The 17,927-nt window shown below is 38.4% G+C and overlaps 1 protein-coding gene across 1 annotated transcript; it reads left to right on the top strand.

Moving 5' to 3' along the window:
• Window positions 1-9,502: 9,502 nt before the first annotated feature.
• On the top strand, window positions 9,503-14,432 carry LOC143544227 (3beta-hydroxysteroid-dehydrogenase/decarboxylase-like). The gene is made up of 12 exons (XM_077036377.1): window positions 9,503-9,809; window positions 10,226-10,315; window positions 10,389-10,522; window positions 10,613-10,783; window positions 10,869-10,985; window positions 11,069-11,148; window positions 11,664-11,859; window positions 11,947-12,064; window positions 12,223-12,427; window positions 12,512-12,650; window positions 12,732-12,798; window positions 14,098-14,432. The coding sequence occupies exons 1-12, from the start codon at window positions 9,569-9,571 to the stop codon at window positions 14,283-14,285; spliced, it is 1,746 nt and encodes a 581-aa protein (XP_076892492.1). The 5' UTR covers window positions 9,503-9,568; the 3' UTR covers window positions 14,286-14,432.
• The last annotated feature ends 3,495 nt before the right edge of the window (window positions 14,433-17,927 follow it).

Below are 17,927 nucleotides of genomic sequence, written 5' to 3'. Positions count from 1 at the left end.
TTCTGGTTGTTCGAGCAAACCAGATGGGCGTTGGTGTTCAGCTTTCACTTTAGAACAAGTCAGGCACCTAGCTACGAACACAGCAATATCCTTTTTCATACCGGGCCACCAATAAGTTATGCGCAAATCCTTGTACATCTTATCAGCGCCGGGATGAATAGAATACCGAGATTTGTGCGCTTCACACAGGATATCAGCGCGAAGATTCTCATCAAAGGGAATCCAGATGCGATTAAGATAGCAGAGAATTCCACTCAGATTAGGGACAAAGAGTGCTTCCGCGCCACACGCTAACTCGGCGCGAAGATTACCATTACTGATGGATGCGCGCTGCGCGTCACGAATACGCGATTCAAGGTTGCTTTGAATCGGCGCGAAGTGAAGATGCGTGCGCGGCAAAATACAGTTAAGCTGGCAGGGTTTTCGGCTGAGCGCATCGGCTACCACATTAGCCTTACCAGGATGATACCGGATCTCACAATCGTAATCGCTGATGAGTTCGTTCCATCGGCGTTGCCTCATGTTAAGTTCCTTTTGATCAAAGATATGCTGAAGGCTTTTATGGTCAGTGTAAAGGATACACTTAGTACCATAAAGGTAGTGTCTCCAGATCTTCAAGGCAAAAACAACTGCACCAAGCTCGAGATCGTGAGTTGTATAATTCTTCTCGTGAACCTTGAGTTGCCTCGATGCGTAAGCGATAACCTTGCCTCGTTGCATAAGAACACAACCGAGACCTTGGTTGGAGGCATCGCAGTACACGACAAAATCATCATTACCCTCAGGTAGCGCAAGAACAGGAGCTTCACACAACAAACGCTTGAGCGTCAGAAAGGCTTCTTGCTTCGAGCCCCAAATATACGGTTTACCTTTGTGCGTCAGAGCTGTTAAAGGCAAAGCGATCTTTGAAAAGTTCGAAATAAAGCGCCGGTAATAACCAGCTAAGCCTAGAAAGGAACGGATCTCAGAAGGAGAGGATGGCGTAATCCAGTTCTTGATTGCTTCAATCTTGGATGGGTCGACATGAATACCCATCTTGTTTACAACATGACCAAGAAACTGTACTTCATCAGACCAGAATTCACACTTGGAAAGCTTAGCATAGAGCTGCTCGGTTCGAAGCTTCTGCAACACTAACCGAAGATGTTGCTCATGCTCGGCCTTGGTCTTAGAATACACCAGAACATCATCGATAAACACGATCACGAATTTATCCAAGAAAGGCCTACACACCCGATTCATTAGATCCATGAAAACGGCGGGTGCGTTGGTTAGACCGAAGGACATGACCAAGAATTCAAAATGGCCATAACGAGTTCGAAAAGCAGTCTTCGGAACATCTTCATCGCGGATGCGCAACTGGTGATAGCCAGAGCGGAGATCAATCTTCGAGAAACAAGAGGCACCTTGGAGTTGATCAAAGAGGTCGTCAATACGCGGTAAGGGATACCGGTTTTTAATGGTGAGTTTGTTCAACTCGCGGTAATCAATACACATGCGAAACGATCCATCTTTCTTTTTAACGAACAACACCGGAGCACCCCAGGGCGAAGAGCTAGGGCGAATGAATCCTTTAGCAGTCAACTCTTGAAGTTGGCTTGCCAATTCTTGCATCTCAGCGGGCGCAAGACGGTAAGGAGATTTAGCCACGGGGGAAGCGCCAGGGACAAGATCAATACGGAACTCGACTTCACGAGCGGGAGGGATACCAGGAAGATCATCAGGAAAAACTTCAGGGAAATCACGCACAACAGGGATATCGCGAAGCTTCTTTCCTTCATCGGGTTTAACCACATGGGCTAGAAATGCAATACACTTCTTCCGCAAGAGTCTTTGGGCTTCGGCGCAAGACATAAGTTTAAGACCACTGGAGGGTTTTTCGCCGTAGATGTGAAGGTCACCATTTTCTCGAGGAATGCGAATCAACTTCTTGGCGCAAATAACTTCGGCGCGATTATGCGAGAGCCAGTCCATACCAATAATAACATCAAAGCTTCCAAGAGGCATAGGGATGAGGTCGATCAGAAAATCGTTTTCGTTAAGATTAAGCGTACAATCTTTAATCACCGAGTTAATTAAAACAGTTTCACCGTTAGCCAATTCAACTGAAAAATCTTCTTTTAAATCGTTGCGCGGTCGCGCAAGCTTCTGCTCGAAGGCGCGAGAGATAAAGCTTCGATCGGCGCCAGTATCAAAAAGCATAGAAGCATAAAATCCGTTAAGCAAAAATGTACCATTAACTACGTCATTATTCGCTTGCGCTTGGTGCGCGGTTATGTTAAAAGCTCGTCCGCGTGCCACTTGGTTCGAAATCTGGTTCACCGGATTCGCTTGTGTGATTTGCACTTGCAGTCTCGGGCACGCGTTCCGGAAATGACTGGGATCACCGCAGTTAAAGCACGATCTGGGTCGTGGGTTTTGGTAGGTTGGTTGTGGGTTCTGCGGGTAGACTGGTGGTGTTGGCGCAATCGGATTGGCGAGAAGGACTCTACAGTTCTCAGCAGTGTGACCAGTACGGCCACATCGGTTACAAAGTCGACACGGGGTTTGGGTTGGGTGGTGAAATCTACAGGTTGGGCAAAAGGGATGGTTTCCTGTGTAAGGTTTCTTAGGAGGCGGGGCAGGGAGTGCTGGATTGGTTAGGGCATAGTTGTGAACTACAGGGGGAGTTGGGTAGGCTGACAGAGGGTTAGGCGCGTAAACTGGGGGTTGGTATGCGGGTTGCTGGACAATGGGCGGGTTGGTAAGCGCATAGGCCTTGCGCCTGCGCTTGAGGTTGTTACGGTTTGAGGGTTCAGGTTTGGTTTCTGCGGGTTCAGGGGCAGTTTTGGTGAGTTTGGTCTTCTCAGTTCCCCGCAGGAACAGGGTTCCTGCTCTGACATGGTTGTCGCTGAGCACAGCGGCCAACTCAATGGCGTCAGAGAGGGTAACTGGGTTTCTGGCCCATACAGAATCTTGAATTTCCATGGGGAGACCCCCAAGGAATTTCTCTATGGCTCGGCGGGAAGGGGTAACAAGGTGAGGGACAAGCAAACTTAGTTCGTGGAAGCGCGTCGCGTACTCGCGCGCTTCACCGCTGTACTGCTTCAAGTTCCAGAATTCTTCCTCCAGGCGCTTAATTTCGTTGGGAGGGCAGAATTCTCGCGTAAGAATTTCCTTGAATTCCTCCCATGTCATGCTAGAAGCAGCTTCTGCGCCACGCGCATGGGCTACTCCATTCCACCATGTAAGCGCTCTGGATTCCAGGACACTGGAAGCATATAGGGTTCGTCTTTCTGAGGGGCATTGGGTGTGAAGGAAAGTGTTTTCTATCTTCTCGAGCCACTGGAGCATCACGGTGGCTCCTTCGAGACCTGTGAACTTTGGAGGGTTACCCGCGTTGAAGGATTTAATGTTATAACTGGAGGTATTGGTATTGTTTTGGCTCAAGGCTTGGGCTATTGCGGCGGCCATTTCCTGGGAACGTTGCTGTCTACGCATGCGCGAGGCTTCTCTTCTCTGAAATCGGCGAGATAGCGGAGGCATTCTATAAAAATTTTAATTTTAGTTAATATCTTAGTTTTAGCACAAAGTTTAACCTCGAAAAGCTTGGTTTCACGGAGTTAGATACTATCAAAAGTTAAAGTAAAATAAATGACCCTAAATGCAGACTTAATAAAGGTAACAAATTCGAATCAGAAATCGACAATTCATGTATCACCATGACTTTCCGAATTCCCAATTTAAAATATACGAGTAAACGAGTATTGGAGATTGACGATTCATGTATCACCATGACTTTCCAATCTTCAATATAAAATATACAAGAAAATGAGTATTGGAGGTTGACAATTCATGTATCACCATGACTTTTCAAGTCTCCAACCTCAGAACATAATCGTAAATGGAAATTGAAAATCAACTATTCATGTATCACCATGACTTTTCGGATTTTCAATCCCAACAAACGAATATGTAAGTAAAATCAATAAAAATCGAAATTCACAAAAATCGAAATATCGCGGAATAAAACATAAAATCATATACTGCGCAAGTGCGAGCATATTCATAAATAACGAGTAATTAACAATAAGCGCGCAAACATGAGATTTCTCTCATGCGCGAGAAGGGACTCTTAGGTATTCTAGGCCGTTACGTCTAACCACCTATCCTAAAGTCAACGAGCTCTGATACCAATCTGTAACACCCCGACCAAAGGCGGATTATACATCGGGGCGCCACATATTGTTTCATTACTCGTGACACTATTGGTGTCAATATTTATTAATACACATTTTATCGCGCACGCGCAGCGGGGAAAATAAAGAACATAAATCAAACATAAATCAATATATTATAAATTATAACATTCAAACAACATTAACTTGTCTTGATACATTTTAATTCTAGGTCCAAAAGTAAAAACGTCCTACGTGTCCACAAGCTCCAAAACAGCTACTGCAAACCTGAACATGTGTTAAAATAAACGTCAAACACTTGCGTGTTGGTGAGAAATCAAGTTTAATACAATACATAGATAACAATAAATCTGCGCGCAACATGTGTATGTCTGGTTTTCAACAAGGGTGTAATCTGATCGGGACCAACTCTAAGAGACAAGACTGCCAGTGCTCACAATTGAGCTCACAAACAAGACTAACTGTGCAAGTGTAACAAAAGAGAAATCATAAACGAATGTTCTCCCGTGTTCATCTAATGGTACCATGAAAACTGCGGAATAGACCGTCCATACGGTTAATGATCCACACATACAAATAAACAGCCAAGTCTACGTCCTCAACACATGGGATACTGCGCGACTAAAGTTCATAAACAAGTTTGAGACTCTAAGTTGTATGAACACATGAACATCCCAAAACATTAAAAGCAAAAAGGGATTAGATACGAGATAACTCACTTGATAAACGATGCGGTGTAAGATAAAGCAAGAACCAACTTTAAACAAGCACAAGTTAACCTATAAATAAGATTATTGTTTTAATGATTTGTTTTAAGTCTTGATTATAAGTTAGCATAATTAATAAGTAAATTATAATATATATTACCGGAAAAGCAGGAAGAACAAGGAGGAAGACGGAGGCAAGAGAGGAGACGGCAGGAGGACAACGGCAGAGAGCAAAAAGGGAGGAAGAGATAATAAGAGAGATTAAGTGTTTTGTGTGTGAAGTGTTAGGAAAATATTATTATTATTTATAGAGAAACCCTAGGAGACATAAACCCTAGAAAAAGGGGAAAAGATCTCAAAAAGTAAAAGAAAAGATATCAACGGTAAAAAGTTCTGAAAAGTAAAGATATCAAAAGATATGGCAGCTGCAGGGGGCAAGATAAAGCTGACAGGAAAACAGTAAAAAGCATGGGCGGGTCAGATAAAGGTACTGGTCAAGCATGGCAAAAGCAGATCTCAAAAGATTATGTCAGTCACTTTTTCTATCAACCAATGGGGTTGGTACGCATGCTGCGCCGAAAGTAACTATTCAGACATAAAGCAGATTAGGTCAACAACACAAAAGATAAGACAACACAAAAGCAAACGGCTAGATTAAACAGAAGAAAAACTCAAAGGGTTAAGCGCGGGAAGGCTGAGTGCGCGAGCGCGAAGGCTGGCACAACAATCCTTAGCGTACTGCGGGAAGAATCACAAATCCTTAGCGTGCTGCGTGAAGAACAAGAATTCTAAGCGCATCGCGGGAAGAACATACATCCTTAGCGCATTGCGGGAAGAACATGCATTCTTAGCGCGCTGCGGGAAGAGTTCTCTTCACGCATCGCAGGAACAAGATGTCTTCACGCAGGCTTCCATGTAAGGAGTCTGGCGCGTGAAGCTGCAGACATCCTTAGGCGGGAAGAACCAAAGGACAAGCAAAGAGTTGAGGGAAACAAGGTTTAAGGGCGGGACGGCGACAAGAGGGAAAAGAAGGCGGAATGAGAGAAGGAAGAGGGAGGGGACGGCGGAAAGAAAGAGAGAGAAAAAGGCGGGAAGGAAATATATATTATTATTAAAAGTAAAATATAAGTATAAATAAATATTAAGTCATAAAAGAAAGAGATCGGGTCAGAGAAACGGGTACCTGGGTCGGGTCGGATCAGGGCAGATGTCACATCAACCATCAGGGACCCGTTGCACAGATTTGTATATGTATATGTTATTATATTATATTAAATTATATTATAATAATATTTTATTGTTTTTTATAGGTACCTACACAGGCTTATAGCACACACCGTACAGGGTCGTCACAGGGGTTCAGAACACTGCAACCTCCGTGACCTGCTTTATTTGCGATGCCTGCTTACGGGGAGGCACTGCAACCTAGCTCGGGGTTTCGGCAACTACTTCGCCATTTACTCGCACAGGCAGGGCCGCGGGAAATTGGTTGGTGGCACGTTCGTTACGTGGATTGCCGTTTTTTTAGGCTACGGGAACCGACTGCGGCACCTACCCATTTAGCCGCCGCTTCCGCCGCAAGAGCTGGTACGTGGACGGGCACAAGGCATGCAAATCGTCAAGAAGATTAACCGCCAGTATCACCTGGTCACTAACTTCAAATCTCCCCCATACGAAGAGGTCTCGCTTGTTGAGCCTCCCCCAATCGAGGAGCCGGAGGTGGAAATTCAGGGCCCCGAGGTTGACGGTGATCAGGTACGTTATATTTTATCGTTTAATTTTCCTTTTTGTATCCTCGTCTTATTAGCGTTAACTTATCGTGTTAATAACAGCCACCGCATCAGCACCCGCAGCGCGTTCCGCGTACACATCGCGCGGTGCGTTTGGATCCGGGCACTGACTCCAGGCTACAGAGACTAGAGACTCAGGTGAGCTGGATGGTTGGTTATTTGTCTGCCCAGCAGCATGGAGCCCAGTACATGGTACCAGCGCCACGTTTCGACGAGGAGGTAAGCGATGACGACGCGGGTGGTGCCGCATTTTAGATTTGTTTTTTGTATGCTGTTACTTTTTCCCGAACTCGTTTGTTTTTTTTTTCAAACTCGTAATGTATTAATTATTATTATTTTATAAATCTGGTCATGCGTTATGCTTATTTTGTTTGTTTTTGGTTTTAAAATTGTTGTTTCGTTATTAGTTTAAAATGACAAAAATTCTGTTACACCCGACATACAAAAAAAGAAAACAAACATAAGTCGTTATTATTATATAAATATCGTTCCTTTTCACCCGACATACAAAATTGTTGTTTCGTTGTCACCTCCAAAACCGATCAAGAAACGGTTACACCCGAGCCAAAAAAACAAACCAAACAAAAGAAAAATAAGGGCTAAATAAAACAAAAGACAACAAAAAGACAAAATCATAAAAAAATAACACAAAAGACAGCTACATGACAAAAAAAACACAACTTTCAAAAACATCCAAGCCATAAGCGGCGGATCAGCCGATCCGTGGCTTAGTGGGCGGGTGTTTCCTAAACACTCCATGGTGTATCTAAAAAACCCCTAAAACAAATACCCCAACCCTGACTAGCTACCTCTACGCCTCTACACAATAATGATTTATCACGTGGTGTCATGTAGCTTTTTGTTGATTACTGAATTTGTTAAATACTACTCCCCCTTATAGCATGTTTGGGATTGAGTTTGAAAATACCTTATTGGTTTTTTCAAAAAACCAATAAGTTAAATGGTGTTTGACAATCACAAAAAAACCTTTTATTTTAGCGTTTTGAAAGGATTAAAAAGCAGTTTTCTAAAACCCCCAAATCCTGGCTTTTCAAAATGGTTTTTTGAAAAGCCATAAGCACTTTTCAAACTCAATCCCAAACATGCTGTCCATATTTCTTTTTTAGTTTGTCCCATTACAAATGTTCACTTTCAAAATTTATTAACTAATTTCAAAGTTTACACTTACACAAATCAATCATTCAAACTTTCTTAAATTTTGTCTTTTTATATATATTAAGGGCATTATAATAATTTGTTAATCAAAAAGTACAACATTCAAACTTTCTTAAACTTTGTGTTTTTTAAACTATGACACTTGTAGAGGGACGGAGGGAGTACCTCATAAGTAACCACGACTCCACATACCCAAAACTTATATTACCAATTTACCATTCATGGTTTTTGCCAAATACATAAACGTATTTGCGAATGTCTCATTTTATAAGAATTTATTATTTTTGTATTCAAATTAAGACGGACGCCATACAATTAGTTTCTTAGTCGGTTTTCATCACTAAGTGAAACAACTCTATGTTAGAAATGTTGTGTGTAGAATCACAGGTTAAACAACCATAAACATGGAGTGTTGCATCAATATATGGTATTAGTAAGCTATAAATTGAAGCCCTTAACTCATATTTTTATTTTGTTCTATTCCAATCATTTTGCTTGTTGAGATTTGACTAATGGGTAGCTAGTGTTGTAACCTTGGCTTGATAAGTAGTGTTCACAACAAATATAATAATATCATATTATGAGTTTCAAACAAATATGCATTCATGACGTACATAAAAAACATATATAGAAGTGATATCACTATACAACTTATCTACGAAAGTCAATTTTTATTATTTATTTTTTATTTTCTAGGACTTCAATCCAACACTTTTAAATATTTAAGAGTCTACCGTGGGTTAGAATATGCAGGTTACGGATCAGACATGTTGAACCAGTTTACTAAAATTAGTTATAAGACCCGATAACTGAATACTGATTGGGGTCTGGTTCTGGTCTTCAACATTAATCGAGGTTCGGTTCGGGTATGTATTCAAATCAAAACCATGAAACTTGTAAAGCTTAATCGGTGGATGCGAAAAAACTTTCAAAATAAAGTATGAAGATTAATCAAAGGAAGAACTAGATCAGGCATAGCTTCGTAGACCATGTTACGTGATGCAGATGCAACGGATCATCAAGTTTCCACACAGAATTATGAATATACGAGTTTGCGACTGAAGAATTAGCCTCAAATTTGGTCAACTTGCATTCAGTTTTGCAGACATGACGGGGATGGCGATAATGAAGACCACGTAACTAAAGTGAATATGTCGGAACCTGCATAACCCATTTGTAATCAGTTTGATTCCTGATTTACGGTTTAAATCGGGACATGTCATAACCGTTGCACGGTCGGGCCCCACCTAACCCCTTGACAACAACTACACAACTTACTATCTTACAATCTTTCACTAAGTTTGAAGCACCTTACCCATTGATTATTAAAATGGGTAAGGTTTTATAACCTTACCCATAACCTTACCCATTTTAATAAGAATTTGGGTTTGTGAGTTTGTTCACAAGGTTTTATAACTATTATAATAATCACATTCCCATAACCTTACCCATTTTAATAAGAATTTGGGTTTGTGAGTTTGTTCACAAGGTTTTATAACTATTATAATAATCACATTCACTCATTGATTATTAAAATATTAAAAGATACTCTCTCTCTCTCTCTCTCTCTCATTTTTGGCAAAAGTTAACGCCAAGCTTGAGTTCCCAACCAACCCACCAGTAGGGCCCCACCACTGCAAACAACCAGGCGCCAATTTCCGTTGATTTGTAATTAAAAATAAAAATTGCCGATTGATCCTGAGAGTGTGTTGGATCAATGGCGATCGACGATTCCAGAACCTGCGTGGTTCTCGGGGGGCGTACCTTCATCGGCCGGTGCCTCGTCGTCAGGCTGCTAACACTGGGCAATTGGATCGTCCGAATCGCCGATTCCGCCCAGTCTCTGCAATTCGATCCGGCCGAGTCAAAGTACGACTCGCCTCTCAACCGTGCTATCTCTACTGGCCGTGCTTCCTATGCTCACGTTGATGTTCGTCACAAAACTACAATTCTTAATGGTATCTAATTATACTACTCTACTCTTTATTTTATTTATTTATGTATTGTTTGCTGCCCTAATTCACATTCTAACCTAATCTTCCTTCTTTCGCCTTTTTCCCCTCTCTCTTTTTTTGTCTTGAGTTTTTCGGGTTTTTTGCGTTCCAGGTTTCAATTAGTTTTTCGGGTCAGGGTGCTCAGATTTTTTTTTTTTTTGAGTTTTCGGGTTGGGTTTTTTTTGGGCTGTTCGGGTTTTTGGCGATATGATATGATAATGTTTAAAAGTCCCAAAACCCTATATACCAAATATTAAAGACTCAAAACCAAAACGCTTCTATAAGAAATAGACGATAAATGTTCGTTTTTTTTTTGTTTTTCGGGTTGTGGGTTTCAGCTAGAAATGACGGCCTTTACTTCTATGTGTATACTTTTGCAGCTATTGAAGGTTCCGAAGTCCTGTTTTACATGGATGATATTGATTCTTGCAATCAAGATTTCTATTTTGCTTACTCTGTTATTGTTCAAGGTTAATCACCACTTCACTTCAAATTATATAATTTGGTCCTTTGACTTTTGATTTATTTAAATATGCTCTTTAGGTGCCAAAAATGTTGTCAATTCTTGTCGGCGATGCAAAGTGAAGCGCTTAATATACACCAGTACGGCGGATGTAGTGTTTGATAGTTCACATGATATATGCAGTGGAAATGAGACGTTAATATACTCTTCAAAAGTATGTGATCGTGTTTAAATATTCTCATCTTTTAAGCTTTATGAACGCATATCATACATCTTAGTGGTATGATTTTTTGTTGTTACGCAGTTTAAGGATTTGTATAGTGAACTTAAAGCTCAAGCAGAGGCATATGTTTTGCTTGCTAACGACATTGATGGGCTACACACGTGTGCTATTCGCCCAAGCAATGTTTTTGGACCCGGAGACACGGTTCTTTTGCCATCTTTTATTGAAGTTGCAAAATCCGGTTGGGCTAAGGTTTGAAAACTTGATTATTTTTTTATTTCTTATACATAAACTATGTGGTTATTCATTATATAAGTAATAGAGTCTCTCATTCCAGTTCATTATAGGAAGTGATCAGACGACTTCTGACTTCACTTATGTGGAAAATGTGGCCCATGCACTTATCTGTGCAGAAGCTGCTTTGACTTCGCACATGCTGATTGTATCTGGAAAGGTATCATTAGATCTTCTTGCAAGCTTAATAATATTTGTTTTATGCGACATTAGTGAATGAATGATATGCTCGGATTATTGTAGGTATTCTTCATCACTAATTTTCAGCCTACAAAATCGTGGCAGTTTGCCTTATGTATGCTGGAGGGCTTAGGTTATTACAGGTAATCGATGATGATTTGTTATGATAGGTATCTACTTTTTATATGTAGCATTGTCATAAATCACGGTTTTTGACAGATTTAGGTTATATTTATGATTTGTTATGATTTATAGGTAAGGCTGTCTACATCTTACCCTCCTCAGACCCTACCATAGCATTGCTATTGGTGGGATATACTGAGTACGATGATGATGATGATGATGATGATTGTCATAAATCACGGTTTTTGACAGATTTAGGTTATATTTATGACATAAATACCCTTCTTTTGTCAGTCTTGTGTAAGATTTAGGTAAGGAGAGTTTAAGTGCAAGGACAAGAAGAAGAGTATTATTTGTATTTAATGAAAATTTTTTGTGAGTGTTTTAAATGTATATTTTTAAGGAAAATGGTATTTTTTATAACAGAACGAGCATGGTGGTTGAAAAAGCTAATCACTCTTAAATGTTTTTATTTAAGACACTTCCAGACAGATTTTAATTTATTTTGTATTATTTTATTTGTAAATGACTGCAGACCTTTCATCAAACTTCCTGCTGCGGTTGTACGGGGCATTGTTTTACTCATAAAATGGATGGATTTGAATTTAAGTTCAAGAGACCTTAAACACGTTTCAGTTCACAATACAATCCAATTAATGTCACGCACTAGAACTTATAACTGCTCTGCAGCTGAACGACATCTTCAGTACTCGCCAATCGTGCCACTTGATGTAAGTTCTACACATTCAGCGAATCCAAATGTTTATTTTTTTTAAATCTAGCATGTGTATTGTCATTTATTGATGAATAATGTACAGGATGGTATCACATTGACTGTCAAATCATTCAAACATTTAGCTAAAGATTGGTCTACTACAAGATTTGGAGACATAATTGAACAATCCAAAATTGAGGAACTTTTAGGGAGTGGGGATGGTAACAATCATGTTTCATGTATTTTCTTCTATATGAAATTACTCTTTTTAAATTAATATTTTAGTGGATGAAATACAAGTTGGGCACGTTCATGATGGAAACTAAGGTTACTTCAGAAAAATGTCATATTTATTATTATTATTATTTTGTGGATGCAGTTGCAGATATTTTATTATGGAGAGATGAAAAGAGATCATTCATATGCTTTCTTGGAGTAGCTTTTCTCTATTACTGGTTTTGTGTATGTGAAAGAAGGATTGTATCCTCTACTGCTCAGCTTCTGCTGCTTATTGTAGTCTTACTTTTCGGATATGCTAGAATCTCTCCTAAAGTCTATGGGTATGCTAGATTTTCATCTAAAATGTAAGCGTAATTCATAATCCCTTTGTCAACAATAGCATTGAAATTTTTATATTTTTTGGATATCTGATTGGCCCCGCTTTGTAGCTCGAGGATGTTACCATTGTTTGAGTTGTCTGAGATGAGTATGAGGAGTTTTGTTAGAAGCATAGTAAACATATGGAATGAAGTAGATCATGTAGCTAGATCTTTGGCAGAAGGGAACGACTGGAGTTTGTTTTTTAAGGTATTTACCAGTTTACCGATATCAGTTTCTTAATATTTAACACGTCTTTCATTTGTACATGAACTTAGTGGTTCTTTGCAGGTAGTAGTGGCAATTTATCTTTTCAAGTTGCTGGTGGCGAACAACTTTCCCACATCAATGGGACTAGGTATGTTTTTTGTGTTTTTTCGTCATTGCTTCATGTTAAGGAAAACCGCCAGTTATCAAAGAAACAGAATCTCTAACCGAAAAAAAAACAAACTTAAATAACTGAACCCACACAAAAAACCGGATGGTTTGGTTTTATGTTTCCGTAAAAACCAAATTTTCAGTTAGGTTTTGCATGTAAACCAAATGTATGGTTTTTTTTTTTTTTTTTGAATGTTAAGTCAGTCAATCAATCAATCAATCGTATCCAGTGAAGTCCCACCAACAGCAAAGCTATAAGTAGGGTCTGGGAGGGTGGGATGTAGGCACACTGTACCTCTATCCAAAGGGATAAAGAGGTGGCTTCCAGAGAGACCCTCAGCTCTAAAGTGCATATGTATAAAGCAATACAAAGGAAATCAAAGTTCAACAGTAATATAAAATACTAATAATACTAATAATAATTATAATAGTAATAATAATAATACTATATATATGTAAAGAGAATATCATTCTGGTGTGTGACCAAAATTTAATACAATTTTAATTTTAATATAAAATTTTAATATCATTCTGAATGTTAAGTAATTCATACGATTTTAATAAATAGTGTAACCCAAATATATTAGCCCAAATGTATAATGATTAGTTAAATTTTTAATTAACAAAAAGATTTAGGCCCAAATTCCATTATCTTGGGCCAAAAAAATTTCTGGCCCCAAATTTTAAAGTCCAAATGGTAAAACCGAGACCACATCGAACTCCAACTGAAAAAACCAAAGCCGAGCAGCTTTCAAAAACTAAAAAACCAAATATTCAGGTTTTGGTTTTGGTTGAGCCCATAACAGACCTATGCACACCCCTAGTCATGGATAAAGCTAGCAATATGGGCGGGTCAGGCGGGTTGTGTTACGGGTCAAAACGGGTAAATCTGGTATGGGTAGGCTGACACAAAACATGTTTTGTATGGTTTTTATAATTAACTAGTAATTAGTGTGCCCAATACGAGTACAAGTTTTATAGTACTATAATAATAATAATATACTCCCGAGTAAATTCATTTAGAGGTTTTACGTTTAAAAATACACTTTGCACGACTATTGCCGTTTGACTTTCTTGCTTTCTTTTTTAGCAAATCTTTTCTAAGTGACCCGTTTGACTCATTAATTATTTACAGTTAAACTTAACCCGAATCGACCTGTTCAAAAGTATTTGACCCGTTTGATCCATTCATCTTTCTTTTTTTGCTAACTTTGTTTATTTCAATTCTATTGGTTTGACTATTTCCTTCATTTGACTTTGGGTTGACCTCTTGCTGCAGGGCTGGCCTTTTCGTTTATATTCTGCTTGATATATGAGCAATATGATGTTGAGATCGATGGGATTATAGGAATCATATTTGAAATCATGAGGCAGTCCATTGTATGCGTGACAAGTCGTCTACCCATTCCAACACCGTCTCCGTTATGTATCAATACCACGAAACCCACAAAATCAAACGATCAGTGACAGGCATTATGGTACTAGGTTTGCAAACAAAAACAAAACTATGTATGCCGGTTAGACTTTAGCACGTTTGTGTATGGAAATTTACTTGAACATAGTCTTAACACCATTTCAACATAGAGGGAATTATGACCATATATGTTAAACGAAGCACTTCCATTCATGAGCCTATTGACGAGGGGGGCGAGTTTATATTAGTAAGCATGCAACTTTTTAAAGAAATAACATGTAACTATTCTTAACAGATGATCGAGAGTGAGAGGAAAAGTCGAACGGGGAATCATTTAAACCGAACGTGTAAAGATTTGAGCTTTTCATGTTAAATAATGTTGAAGTTTGGTTTGGAATTTTCACGGTATGGGAGTAACATTTGCCGTTATAGGTTATCAAAATAGGCCCAAAAAAAATGTGGGGCAACGGACGATGATGTTTAGTTGTACCAGATAAACGGTGTGAAAGTATTGGTTTTAAGCCGAATTAATTAGTGTGTTAAAAGTAGAGGGTTTGGTACATAACATAAATTATGTTTAGAGTCATGTTATGTTTAAACAACAATACAAATAAGCAAGTCATACAGTTAATTAAATATGTCTAGACTTAAAAGTTAGCTTTGATTATAACAAGTTAAATAAAAACATATTAATAAGTTAATTAAGCGTATAAAAAGTATAAATAGAAAAAATATTTTGTTAAAAAACAAATATGCTAAACTAACTAAGGATAGAAACGTAAATCATTTAATAATAATAATAAAGGTTTAAATAACACTATTAAATTTAAAAGGTAGAAAGAAAAAAAAATATAGAAGCTTATGGGCATATAATTAGTGTATTAGAGTTTAGGGGCCAAACGCATACTAAAAGACTTAGAACCTCGTCACGTAATTTTGTTACAGATTAAAATTTTGAAGAACTAAAGTATAGGATGTCATGTCTTCTACTCTTGCTAGATAGTCGAGAGATGTCATTTCACTACTCGCATGGACTCATCTAGAAACATGTATTAAAACGTGTATACATGTACTAAAACGAGTATATTTTTTAAAAGTGTTCATACTCTTTATCAAAATAAACATTTCATTAACTCATGAAAAGAAACTCATCAATTTGATATTAATTTGCCAGTTTACTCCCTAGTAACATGTTTATTCATTACAAACTTAAAATCTCAACAGTTTATCATCACGAAATCTCATAAATGATAAAACATCAATGCTTAAAGTCTAAATATAAACATTATTTAAATTCAAACTCTATGTCGACTAATGAATAACCTTGAAACCCGACTCGTTGTCTATGTGAAGCTTATATCTGGCGTGTACGTGTAACCATGCCACCTCACGTGGACTTGGACTAGGCCAATACATAATCCTGTGCGAGCAACAACTCATCCCAACAATATTCAGTCACACACTTCATACCAAATGTATTTCAAAAACTTTAATAACATCAACTGACGGAACATATTTTCACAGGAATGCATTAGAGTTTTTATCTAATCTAGTGTCATATCATCATTGCATATGTCTTTAAGTAATAAAACAAAACAAGTCTTTTACAAGATCCAATGATGATCTCTCAAGAAACCCACAATTGTTTAATTCGAATCATTTGTGGATGTTCTGAAAGTCTAGAAAGAATCATTTAAGGAAAGTATCGTCTCTATATATGTATCCAATGTATAGTATGGAGCTCACTAAAGGATTTACGAAACACACTTTTCAGTTTGAATTAAACGTGTTTATTCCGTGAAACATGTATATTAACTCACTCAAAATGGCACGCAATACCAATTGTATATGAGTTAAAAGAAAAAAGTGCAATGCCAATGGCCACGTAAAGTTAAAATTAATGGTAAGATCCCAAATTGTTGTATCCCATATTTGTTCCATGCGACCCCAAATTAGATAATGAACAAAAGTAAAAGTGGGCAAGGTGACAAGTACATATTTGTATCCCATATTCGGTTTTGGACGGATTTGTGGTTGGGTTCGGCGCCGATTATGGACAAGTATCCGTTCTTATATGCGGTAGAAAAACATAAAAATGTCTTGTTAGCAGATCGGTTGGTAGTCACTGGATCTTCTCGTCGCATTGTGTGGGATTGGCTTAGAGCTCCTTGCTCCCAACATGAGGTGATCGAGAAGCAGGAGTTGGAAGATCTCCTTCAAGGGGTGGTGATGGTTGACCGTGAAGATTCATGGTCTTGGGCGGTTGGTAGCTGCAAAGAGTTCGAGGTTTCGGCGATTAAAAGATGGATGGTGCGGTCCGTTGTGGATGCCGGGAGTTCCAGTTTCCAATGGAGCGATTGGGTCCCGAAAAAATGTAATATTTTTATGTGGAGGGCCGTTCTGGATAGTCTTCCAACCAAGCAGGCTTTAGCTAGACGTCATTTGCATTGTGATGATCATAGTTGCGCTTTATGTGAGAGTAATGAGGAATCGCTCGAGCACTTGTTAACCGGGTGTTTCATTTCTATGGCCGTTTGGAATGCGATTGGTTCATGGTGCAACATCCCTAGATCTTTTGTTTTTCATGTCAATGATTTGGTGGAAGTGCATAAGGTTTGTGGTGCGACGGGGAATAAGAGATTGATTATTCATGGAATTGTCATCATTACTTGTTGGAGGATTTGGCGGGCTAGGAATGAAAAGATTTTTTCGGGCAAGAACACCAAGGTGGCAGAAATGGTTGCGGATATAAAATCTTTGGGTTTTCTTTGGTACAAAAATAGATCTAAGATAGGGGTAGTGGATTGGAAAAGTTGGTGTTTATTTGATGTAACGTGATTGTTGGTTTTGGTTTTTGGATTTCAGCGTCTTTCTCCGTCTTGGTGATAGTCGTTGGTTGTGTTTGTTTTTAATGAAAGTCAATTTTCAAAAAAAAAATATATATATATAACTTTCTCAAAATAGGATATACATACGTAGATCTTTCTTAAAACAAATAGATGCATAAACACTTTGTTTTAATAACTTTTTCAATTAAGTGATTCGTGTTCTTGCTTGGGATTTATGATTGCTAGCTGCTTGTATGCCATGTGTTGCGGTGGATGACATGTATATTGTATATGTAGATTGAAAGAAAGCCCGCATGTAAACACGTTGTAACGAGACTTCGGTTGGTATGAATTTAGTATCATATTAAAAACTTAGGTTACTATATATAAAACTTGCGAGGTTGTTTGTGTAACTTAATAGAACTTAGTATTACCATATTAATAATTTGTTAGGTTAGTTGCGTAACTTAATGAAAGTTGAGAAATACCATATGTACAGAGGAAATTGTACCGTACCGATAAAGTTGATACCCGCTTTTTCATAAATTTAGTATAACTATTTCTGATATATCTCTTTCCTACCAATATAATAATAATAATAATAATAATAAATTATTATTATTATTATTATTAGGGGTGAGCAAGATAAGGGTCGGACCCTTGAAACCCGGTTACCGACTCGCAAAACCCTTAATTAGACCTGAATATATAATATGGGTCGGGTAAAGGGAATTTAATTTTCACCTTATAGGGTAAAAGGGCTTTAAGGGTCTAACTCTTTTTCAAACCATTAACCCGTTTACTAGTTTCTAGATAGATATATATGAGATTCGCGATTAATTTGAAATTTATGAGAGATTTGTATTT

This window comes from Bidens hawaiensis, unplaced genomic scaffold (genome assembly GCF_021521415.1).
Source record: "Bidens hawaiensis isolate Kalapana, Puna unplaced genomic scaffold, B.hawaiensis_p1.1 tig00000888_1, whole genome shotgun sequence".
NCBI lineage: Eukaryota > Viridiplantae > Streptophyta > Magnoliopsida > Asterales > Asteraceae > Bidens > Bidens hawaiensis.
Note: the sequence above shows the minus strand (reverse complement) of the source record. Positions and strands in the feature narration are given on the sequence as shown.

What these genes read in the sequence shown, in the direction of transcription:
- LOC143544227 (XM_077036377.1), top strand. Translation starts at nt 9,569, where the DNA reads ATGGCGATCGACGATTCCAGAACCTGCGTGGTTCTCGGGGGGCGTACC. An exon ending in CAAAATCCGGTTGGGCTAAG is followed by an intron (nt 10,784 to 10,868) that starts GTTTGAAAACTT and finishes CTCTCATTCCAG; the next exon opens with TTCATTATAGGAAGTGATCA. An exon ending in GAGGGCTTAGGTTATTACAG is followed by an intron (nt 11,149 to 11,663) that starts GTAATCGATGAT and finishes AAATGACTGCAG; the next exon opens with ACCTTTCATCAAACTTCCTG.